The sequence below is a fragment of the Anguilla rostrata genome, chromosome 6 (genome assembly GCF_018555375.3).
Source record: "Anguilla rostrata isolate EN2019 chromosome 6, ASM1855537v3, whole genome shotgun sequence".
NCBI classification, from domain to species: Eukaryota; Metazoa; Chordata; class Actinopteri; order Anguilliformes; family Anguillidae; genus Anguilla; species Anguilla rostrata.
In genome coordinates, this window is record NC_057938.1 from 6864525 (window position 1) to 6875746 (window position 11222).

The 11222-nt window shown below is 45.5% G+C and overlaps 1 protein-coding gene across 4 annotated transcripts in view; it reads left to right on the forward strand.

Moving 5' to 3' along the window:
* ccdc18 (coiled-coil domain containing 18) overlaps positions 1 to 3188 on the forward strand; it is a 30326-nt gene extending 27138 nt beyond the window's left edge. For 3 of the 4 annotated variants that reach the window (XM_064341808.1, XM_064341811.1, XM_064341809.1), the window contains 3 exons: positions 241 to 453; positions 1243 to 1707; positions 2436 to 3188. In XM_064341808.1, coding sequence (XP_064197878.1) covers positions 241 to 453; positions 1243 to 1707; positions 2436 to 2480 — 723 coding nt within the window. In that variant the 3' untranslated portion in view covers positions 2481 to 3188. The remainder of the gene's footprint in view (positions 1 to 240; positions 454 to 1242; positions 1708 to 2435) is intronic. The other variant, XM_064341810.1, reaches the window with a different exon arrangement.
* The last annotated feature ends 8034 nt before the right edge of the window (positions 3189 to 11222 follow it).

Sequence of the window (11222 nt, forward strand, 5' to 3'; positions counted from 1 at the left end):
GTGCTCTGGGTTAGCGCAGTGGCTGTGTACAGTATTGTGCTGGTGCTCTGGGTTAGCGCAGTGCACAGTATTGTGCTGGTGCTCTGGGTTAGCGCAGTGGCTGTGTGCAGTATTGTGCTGGTGCTCTGGGTTAGCGCAGTGGCTGTGTACAGTATTGGGCTGGTGCTGCAGGTTAGCGCAGTGGCTGTGCACAGTTTGTAAAGCACTGGGCTGGTGCTCTGCGCTGCTGTGGTCCCTCAGGTCTCCAGTCTGCAGCAGAGCCGGGCCCAGCTGCTGAAGATATCGGAGCACAGCAGGAGCTCCCAGGAGCAGCGGGCGGAGCAGCTGGCGGAGAAGCTGCAGCACGTGCGGGCCCAGCTGGAGGAGGCGCGGGCCAGAGCGGACACCCTGCAGGAGGACCTCCTCGCCCGCCAGCAGGAGCTGCAGAACGCCAGCGAGGCCCTGCTCATCAAGGTGTGCTCCTCCTCCCTCCTCTCTTTCTCCTCTCTCATTTCCTCCCCATCCTCTCTCCTCTTCTCCTCCTCTCTCCTCTCTTTCCCTCTCTCCTCTCTCTCTCCACTCTCCTCTGTCACCTTTTCTCCTCTCTCTCTCTCTCTCTCTCTTCCCCCTCTCTCTCTCTCTGTCTCTCCTCTCTCCTCTCTCCCTCCTTTCATCTCTCTCCTCTCTGATTGCACGGGGTTCATCTCTAATCCCCATGCATTTATAGTAGTACTGTACTGAAATTACTCATGCGTATGTATTTCTGGAATTAATTTCTCACTTAATACCTCACTTTATTCACTTGAGTTGCTGCTGGCTCACAGTACCCAAAGCTCACACAGCTATATACTTTAACTGTGTATTCTGCACTTCCAGTGTACGTCAGGTGCTTGCAGCTGTCCTGGACATTTGGACTTGGTGTTGTTTGCTGTGTTCTGCGATGTTGTAGCTTTCGACCTCTTTAATAACTGACTGATGTTCCTTTCATGTGTGGTCTGGGGTTAGGGTTAGGGCTAGGGTTATTTATTTAAACAGGGTGGTCACTTGACACAGAACCCTCATTTGCAAGAGAGCCCTGTGTACATGCGTAAAACTGAAATAAAACATACAATGAGATATATGAAGGTGACTAAGATACGGCAATTAAAATGGCACACTTGAGCAACACAGGGAATGGTAATGGCAGTAATTTGAGTGGTGGCGGGTGATGTGATTGGTTTGTAATGGCGGCTCAGTGCTTCAGCCTCGGTTTCCTGTGTGCAGGAGTCAGAGGTCACGCGCCTGCAGGCTAAGATCTCCAGCTACGACAGGAAGGCGGAGCTTCAGAACGCCTCTCTGCTGCGCGAGTCCGCGCTCCAGCCCCCGTCGCCGCCGCCCGGCCTCCGGGAGGCGCCGTTCGCCGCGGACTTCCTCGACTGGGCGGACGACGAGTCGCTGGACCTCCCACGCAGCGTGAAGGACTGCCTGCGGGGGGCGCTGCGGCCACCCGAGCAGAGCTGGCAGGGTCTGAGCCGGCTGGACACCTCCTCCTCGGAGCTCTCCTTCAACCCCCTGACGTACGCGGCCAGCGAGGACGCCGCGCCCGCCTCCCCCGGCCCCCCCGGCCCCCCCGCCCCGGACGACACCTTCAGCAGCATGCTGCGGTTCCTGAGCCGCGCCGCGGCCGGCCAGGACAGCGCCCCCTCCTGGATGTGCAGCTCCAGCGCGCTGTCCTCTTCTGAGCAGCCGGTGAGCTCCTCCTCTTCTCTCCATCTCTCTACTTCTCTCTCTTCTCTTTCTCCATCTCAGTCTGTTTCTCTCACTTCCTCTGTCTTTTCACTTTGTCTTTCCATCTGTATCTCCATCTCCGTTTGTTTTTCTCACTTCCTCTCTCTCTGCACTTTGTATCCTTCCTCCCATCTCTACCTCTCTCAATCTGTTTCTCTCAGTTCCCTTCTCTCTCTCTCTCTCTCTCTTTTTCTCTCCCCTCCCGCTCTGTCTCAATCTTTCAGTTGGTCTCTGTCCATCTCTTGCTCCATCTCTCTGTCACTCCATCTGTGTCTCACTCTTCATCTCTCACTGTCTACCTCCATTTAGTTTTAAATTCTACATTTTTCCTTCCTTAGTTTGGAAGAATCTCTGTGTTAGAATCTCTCATATTTCTTCATCCCCTCCAGTCTCTCTCTCTTTCTCTCGCTCTCTCTCATGTATATATATGTATATATATATATAATATATATATGTGTGTGTGTGTGTATATATATATAATCTCTTTCTTTCTCTCTCTCTCTTTCTCTCTCAGTCCCCCTGTATCAGTGCCTGTCTCTCTCTCTCTGTCCCTCCCCAGTCTCCCGTGTGTCTGTGGATGATAACAGCACAATGAGCACAGTGCAGTCTGAGCGATGTGCTGGTCTCTGCTATCAGGGCTGCACACACATGCTCATAAAAGCCGCTCATTCAGTCTCTTTCATTTCCAGAAGGACCCCAAAGAAGCACACGGCAGTTCTCCCGGGGGCGTCTAACAGAGAGCCCGTGTGGGGGCGAAATAACCATTCAGTGAGACCAGCGTGGTAACATTAAAGGCCTTTTTAGCACTACCTCACAGGTCAGACCTTCCCTTCTCCTTTTTAAAACCTCTGAAAGTGCAGTACCTGAACTGAAATGGGTAACCGGAACAACTACAAAAACTAGTACCATTTTTTTACTGTATTCTTTCTTCCGGAATGTCAATTCTTTGACTAAGTCGCAGGTCAGTAGTAGCTTGTGTGTGTGTGTGTGTGTGTGTGTGTGTTTGAGACGGTGATGTTGAATATGATTTTATACCCCACAAAAGGTTTTATGTGTTGGGAATGTCCTTGTTGTCACCACCCACTTTCCCAAGTGTGTGTTAAATCAAACCTTTCGTGAATGTTCAGAGCAAACATTACCTTCAGATAGGCCGCATTGCAAACCGTACTATCAGCTGTAGGATTTCGTAGTCAATTTGCATGTTTGTAAGGGAACGCAAAAACTTAGCTCACGTACTGTAGCTGACTGGATTTTAGAATGGGTGAGAGTTCAATTAAATTCCAGCTCAAATTTGTATTGTTTTAAACTGTGATGGCAGTCGCCATTTTTACTGTGTCTTGACTATTAATGTGTAAATAGATGTTCTTGTTTTTTTTTCCATGAAAAGTTGTGAAATAATTTTTAATGTGAATAAATTATTTTTTTCTGATGTACAGTTTGAATATTGTGTGTTTGTGCTCTGTGGACCTTCTCAGCTGGTGTGTCCGTGTCCATCCGATTTTCGCACCCCAAATTTCATAACTCCGTAATTAACAGTGAAATGATGTTGCAGCTTCCTATCCATAGTTTGTGCAACTGTAGTTAATTCCTCATTTTACTTCTGTTTGTTTTGCGCACCACAGGACAATTAATTGTATTGATAACATCGAAAAGTTAAAAAAAAAAAAAAAAAAGGTTAGTTGTTTTTTCCCCTTTTTTGAATGTCTGGCCCTTTTGAAATCCTTATCTGTCTTTTACCCACAAGCAAAGTGTTTGGTTGAACCCACCAAATATTATTAGTTGCATCTGCGACGACCGTTTCCTGTAGCTGGCCTTAAATTTTTTAAGTAGTAACAGACCTTTTCCAGAGAGAGTAAATGTTTTCTCCTGAAAGCCCCAGTCAGGTATAAATATAGTCTGAATTAAAATGTAACATAAGAGTGAATCATTGGTTGAAGGTGCATGCCCAGGTAGGTGCCCTCCGGCCTTGCCATGCTAAATAAAAGCAGAACTACTCCCATCTGGACTGACTTCACAACACACAGCATACAAAAAACGTCTGTGAGAATAAGCTGTCAAGACAGCTGCAGGGGAGGGGAATGGGGGTGGGGGGTTTGGGGGTGGGCCGCTGTGGTATGTTGCCATGGTAACATTTGTGGTTGCCCAGAATACGTGCACAGAAGTGACTGACTCTGTTTAACCATCTCCGTTGAATATATGCTTTGCATCAAAGCATGAAGCTTCCTCAAATTAGAAGCGATGCAATGTAGCATATAAGTAGGCAATTCTGTAAATAAACGAACTTTGTTTTAACTCGGTACAGACGGCTGCGGATGAATGGTAACACCTCAAAATAAAAACTAGTAAAACTAGTTTGCCTTTTACTTGCTAACCGGATGTTAAATCCTGTCTTGGCAGCGTTGAGTTGTTTTGTTGTGATGCGGACTGCAGCCATAGCTCTTCAGCAGTTTGCAGTAAGCTGGCTTGGCAGAGTGCAATGACTGCTGCCTCTGAAAGTAAAAAAAAATGAGGTTCTGTGTCTACCACAGAAACACACAGGCAATGAGTGCTGGTATTGCGCATATGCATTTGGCCAGGGGAGTATATAGATGTGTGTGTGTGTGTGTGTGTGTGTGTGTGCAGATGTATGTGTGTATGCATGCGTGTATGTGTGCCTGTGCATGCGTGCGTGTGTGTATGTGTGTGTGTGTGTATATGTATGTGCGTATGTGTGCGTGCTGCAGACAGAACATGCTGTTCTATACTGTGAGGGGCGCCACATACTGTGAGGGGTACGCTCTCTCTCTCTCTCCAGGCCCTCAGCAGCTCGCTCGTCCTCCCAGACAGTGCGTCGGCCTTCCCTGCCTCCCGCCGCACCATACGGGAAACCACGCGCTTCTCCCCTTGGGTCCTGCGTCCATGAATTATTCAGTTAATTTTGTTAATTTACTATTATGACTATGGCCATAAACCGGCACACCCATTATAGGGATTGCTCTGTATGTGACGCGTGCTTTTCAGTCAAGTGAGTGAAACGACGTAGTTCCCATCGCATGGCGGTGCTTGCCTGGGCATGTAGCAGGAGGAGAAGCCCTTGGGGTGTTTGGTGAAGTGCTCGATGCTCTCTAGGTAGTAGGTAAAAATGGAGCCAAATTGGGCCGATAGGTCTGTTTTGGGTATTAAGTTCTCTTGTGTACTCTGGTAAAAAGAAGCGGTGTGATTTTTTTTGCTTCTTGGATCCAAGCTGCTTTGGAAATCGCCAAAAAGTTGAAAAATAAAAGCCTGGCCAGAAAAGCAGAGTAGCCCTCGCCAAATATACATTCTGCAGTTTGCTCGTCATGTGAGGAGGTGACGTGAAAAAGGGGGCTACCGCAGGCTTCTTTTAAAGGACAGCTAAATTTTCCCTCTGTGGTCTGAATATGGACTTGCGTGCCTGACTGTTCTGAGAAAAGTAAATGCGGTTAGAGATTCACGTTGTCACCCAAGCTAGAGGAACCTGTGTGTGTTCTCTTCAAAGTATCACTCTTTTCCCCACTTTTTTTTTTTCTCTCTCTAATATGGAATCATCAATTTTCAGTTCTTTAAATTTGTTCTCTTCTTTGTACAGTATTTGCATGACGATGGTGTGACTTGAGGTGCATATTTGCACCTTAAAACATTCATCTTGCTTCTGGGAAGAAGCTTATGGCATGTTCCTCTTTCCATGTATTCAAAGATCTTGTTTATTTAGTTTGGGCATGAGATCCTTTTTTTACCTCTGAGGTGTGTTTATGGCATGAAATGATATTGACACATACAACAAGACTTTAAATTTAAATGAAGCATGACAAACTTTCAACTTTTATTTATTTATTTTTTAACCAGAACTCAAAAAGGTGAAGTTACATGTTATTTCCCTATTCCCCTGCTTTCTAAAAACTTACACTGCTGTGGTGCAATATACTTTCAACAGTTCATTTCACTGTTTCTGAAATAAGGATACTTTGCTAACTTTGCTTGCATGAATTTTAGTTTCTTATGTTCTTATTCAACAATGTCAACAGTCTTTTTGCGGAAAACAAGGCATTTTGTGAGCTGTTGGTTTCATATGCGTGCCAATTTCAGGAAGTGGCTTTGCGGGTTTGAACGACAAACGCAGATATACGGCACTTTGACTCGTCTGATTTATTGTCAAATGACAGCAGTGAGAGCTTGTGTTCGATTCTTTCTCAGTCTGGAGAAACCTAAAAATCTCTCAAAGGATCCAGTATTAATGGACATGGTCAAAGCTTGGCCGGATTTGGAATGCAGTTTTCCTTGCATTGTACTAACTTTTTCTTGGTCCCATTTGTTGAGGAACGCCTGGTAATTGTGTGTGTGATCAAAAAAAAAGTGGACAAATCATACATTCTTATCTGAATGGTGTGTTAGTCTCATAGATTAAATAATTGCATAGAATCTAGATGATTTGAGACCTTGCAATTGTATGCGCCATTACTTGTTACATATTATGCAGTGCGTGCTTATAAAAATAAACGTAAAAAGATAAAATATCTTGCACAATAGCAGTGTACAACGTAGAGCTGGAGTTTGTCTTGTAAAATGCAATTAACGATTGCATTGCTCGCACCTTTGAATATTGCTTCACCTCACAGGTTGCTGAAATCCTGAAAGAGCTGACGAAACTAAGCAGTGGGGCAGACTTGTTCAAGAGTGTCAGAGATTTTTGAAGTAGGACAGAGGGGGGATGCATTATCATTTCTTTCCGTTCCTTGACTCTCTCCCCCATTCCTTCCAGTCTCATGGCTAACTGTTCTACGGGCCGACCTTTGAAATGGCGCAGTATGCGGCCGCAGCCCTGGCAACGGTTTCCATGGCGAGAGCCCAGGGGGCTCACTGACCGTTGACCTTGCCGCCGTATCCAAGGGCACAGCCTGTGCCCGGCGACCGTCCAGGAAAGCACCTCCCGGCCATGGCTTCCCCTTAGCACCCTTCCTCTCTCTTTCTGTCTTTCTCTCTCTGCTGCAGAGCGTCGCCTCTGTCTGCTGCCATTCCTCCCACCCCCCCCCTCCATCGGGCCTCTATCTTGGCTGCCGTTATCACGGTCGGCCCCTCATTGTTGGGGCTGGCGCCTAGAACACCAGTCTGCTCGCTTTCCATGGCCGTTTATCAGGCTTACTTTGTACTTTGGGGGGGGGGGTGGGTTTTAGGGGTGAAAGCACACTTTATAATGACATTATCTAAGCCCTCCGGTGACTTCACACCCTGTGTCAGTGCTTTCAAACCCCTGTTCCTGGAGATCTACTATCCTGTAGGTTTTTAATCCACCCCTAACAAAGCACACCTTTTCACACGCATTCAACAGTCCGAGATCTCTCTGAGCTGCCAATTTGTAGAATCAGGTGTGTCAAGTCTGTGTTATAGTGAAAGCGTACTGGATGGTGGATTTCCAGGAACAGGGTTGGGCAGCACTGCCCTTTGTGCGCACTATGTAAGGTTATAGTAATATTACAGGCAAACCGAAGAATCTGTAACAGGGGTTTAGGGGGAAGATTTTGGCAACATTATTGCTCAACCCACAAAGCAAGCGACAGACCGGAACCTGCTGAACTCTACTGAATACAAAAAACTGTGAGTTTAGCTTGGTAAAATGTCTGCTTTGACAGGATATAGAAGGCAGCTGTGCTCGTACTAGGTGAATGAACTTACGTTCTCTTGTATAAGTCTTTTCAGATAAACATGTAATGTTTTGTCATGCTATGTGCTCGAGTAACAAATCAGCCAAATCGTGCCTGAGGAAGAGGAATATGGTTGGAGTATTCCCTACAGTCTACAGTCCTCTAAATTCTGGCCTTGTGGCTCTACACAAACATCACTTTCCAATGGGAGATCCAGGGCTCCTGCTTCTAATGATGGCACTTTGTGCGCTGAGGGACTGAGATTACGCAAAACATTAAAAGTGTTCCCTGTGGCGCTAACCGCTAGCGAGGACGAGATTAGCCGTCAGACTTCTACTCCCGGCCGTTTCCGGGTGTCGGTGCACGGTGAGCTTTGATTTTAAACTGCGTAAAGGGAGAACAGGGGTAGCCCCTGGTCTGTTGAAGGGCAGCTCTTTTTATAGGGGTAATAAAATGGCCGCCTTGGATGTGTGTTGGACCTTGTTACGGATTTTATCTACAGGCGCCAACCCACCCCGTTTGATGGTCTTATTTTCAGCCTTCGCATGTTGTATTGTATGTGCTGTCACTGTGAACCTGGAGAGATTTGCTTGACTAGATGCATTTATTGCTCTCTGACATTTTCTGCCCTTCATCCCAGTGAATGGAGACTGTTTTTGTTTTAGCCCTGCATCATGGCACCTGGTTCAACTAATTAACTAATCATGGTCTTTCATCAAGACCCTGATAAGTAGAATCGGGTGTCTTAGTGCGGGGCTAAAACAAAAAACCTGCACCCACACCAGTCCTTTTCGGATTGGTCACCCCCGGCATAGAATAGCTAACTATTTATAATCACATAACTGCCATTTTGATTTAAAAAAGCTACGGTCTCTATTTAGCGAGGCATGAACTAATTAACTATATAATATATTATACGGAAAGAGGGAGAAGCTGTTGTAGTTCGTTCCCGTTTCCTCTTGGTCACACCAACTTGCATTGCCCTGGATATTGAATTTCACATGGAATTCTGTGGCTGGCTGGGCCACTGGCACCAGCCCAGATTCGCAGTGGAATGTGGCCGTAAATGCGCTGCGGTTAAAATGTCTTTGTCATGTGACTGCTGGACCACAAAATCTATTGTGCTTCCCCTGAGCCGGTCTCTTCCTGTAGGCAGCTGTAAAAAGGGAGATGAGGGATATAATGCTTGCCCAGCAACAGAAATGTTAATCTCATTTGCGCTGCGATTTGGAATGCCCATTTGCATTGGGCAGCAGTGTAGTATAACGGGTAAGGAGCTGGTCTTGTAACCTAAGGGTCACAGGTTCGATTCCTGGGTGGGGCCCATGAGCAAGCTACTTAACCTGCAACGCTTCAGTATATATCCAGCTGCATAAATGGATGCAATGTGAATGCTATGTAAGAAGTTGTGTAAATCGCTCTGGATAAGAGTGTCTGCTAAATGACTGTAATGTAATTGAATGCTTCTGTGCCCTGTGGGTATGGGGCTGGGTGACTGTGCAGTGGACAGAACTGCTGCTGGCAGAGCACAAAAAAATAGCAATTATAACAGGAGGAGGTGCTTTTGAACAATAATAACAGGAGGTTATTAGCTACTCCTCCTTGGGCAACGTTAAAGGCAGCTGTCTGTCACAGCGCAAGACACTCAGCCACTGTTAGTTCTGGCACCTTCCATTTTTGATGGGAACCACATGGTGCAACACTGCAGCAAATGTACAGTTTATTCCATTTTCATTTTTAATTAGAGACTGTGCATTACTGTCTCATGATACTTTTATTTTCTTATGAGAATGCAATGTTTGATCCCAGAATATTTCAGTTACGTCCCTTTGATGAAAGGAAGGATCGCCAGCCTATCGATCATTAAATAAGCGAGTAATATTCGCACATATTTTTAAGTGAACCTGAGGGCGTGTCGTGTTCTCCTGAGCAGTAATAGATTTGCGTCTGGGTGAGCAATCGCAGGTGATAAACGTTCATTGATGTCATGTGGCAAAATTCTTAGAGTAAAGCTTTTCTGCAGTGCTTGTTTTTTGTACTCCCTGTCTTGGACTGTGACAGGAATTCTTCCATTTGTGGGGGCCAGTGCATGCAGTGCAGCTTACGATGATGTTGTAATTGCTATTACAGATGGTGTGAACTTATTTTCCAGTAGCTAGTTGTCCCAGCAAATGATGGAGGCAGTCTTGAAAGAAGAAGGCCCTACTGGTTGACATGCAAGATTTTCACATTGCTTAAGTTATGACTTAACGTTTTTTTAAATGTATATTTCCATTTGATACCACAGGCATATGAACCTCATAGCTTCCGTAGCTTCTGTGCTATATATTTGTATGTTTGTATTCCGTTTGACATTTTGAAGAATGTTTAAAACGATCCCGTAGGTCCTATTTTGCATATTTGTCATAGTGTAAAAAAAAAAATTCAGCTGACTTGCCAGTCTAATTCAGGAATGTTTCTTAGAGCTCGCTGGTTTGCCCCCGGGGTTAATGGTGGTAACCTGTTCATTATGCACCCGTGTTCATTTTCAGAATTCCCAGGCAGCAGGACTGTTGCATGCCACTCCCTCAATGTATTATTACGAAAGACTACCAAAATCCTCCTGTCGAAAGCTTTCCCGCCCTTTCATTCCTCTCCCTGTGCAAGACAGGTTCTCTCATCGTTTTGTCATGCATGCAACGATGGCAACACTTGTCCACAGTATTTCTATGTGTGCATTGTTTTTAATGTTTCACTTCGGAATGGGGATGCGCGCAAATGTTTGGGCGTAACAGGCGACCAATACATTTTTTAAATCAGATCTCATGTCCCTTGAATGGTACGCTGCATGATACACGATACACATGAGTTAGTTCAGAGAGCGGTTCAGTAGCTACAAACCTGCTGACTGTCTCTAAATTCAATTCAAAATCTTGTACCAGGAAGCAACTCACCACACAGGATGCAGAATGTTATTTTGAGCAAAATGTGATTCTGTGGAAATGTGTGCAGATCAGAAATGGTGAACTATATTTTTAAGAAAGTTATCCTTTCGTGAACGTTGCAGCTTTCACGGTATTTCAGCCAAAACATATCTTGTGCCCGTCCATCCGTGCTGCCGTGAAATCTGTTCTGTTCCCTGAGACCACCGAAACATGTTCTGTTTTTAACATGACATTAATAATTACAGTAATTACATTACATTACAGGCATTTGGCAGACGCTCTTATCCAGAGCGACGTACAACAAAGTGTATAACCATAACCAGGAACAAGTATGACGAAAACCCTAGAGAGAAGTACCGGTCCAAGTGCAGGGAACAACCGCATAGTTCAACTTGGACCCTGAAGGTTAAACTGATTAACACTAGCACAACGAGAACGGCAACAACGCGGTCTATGGAAAAAAATACAAGCAGTAGTTAAGACAGTTAATGCACCTAAGTCACCTACAAAACAGCTGCCTAGTTACAACCCTAAGCTTACAGTCATTTACAGGGGGGTAGGGAGGGTTGGGGAGAGGTGCAGCCTGAAGAGGTGAGTCTTCAGTCGTCAATTAGAACAAACGCTGCTTTTCTGTATTGCTTCTAGGTTAAGGAATTCAAACCATGTCTGCATTTGACATGTTCAACAGTTATGTGTGCATTTCTGAAAATGTGCATTTTATCAGTGTAGAAATTTTTTTTTTTTTAATTTGCAGAGAAGTTTGAGGCACAATGTTAAGTTATATCGAGTGTGGAAAAAGCTATATATTGTCCAGGAAAGCAAGGCTTCAGGTCTGTGTTTGTACTACAGGAGTGACGAGAAACACCCTTTGAAAGTGCTCCGTGGTTTTAGTCTGGCTGCGCTTCAGGAGAATGAG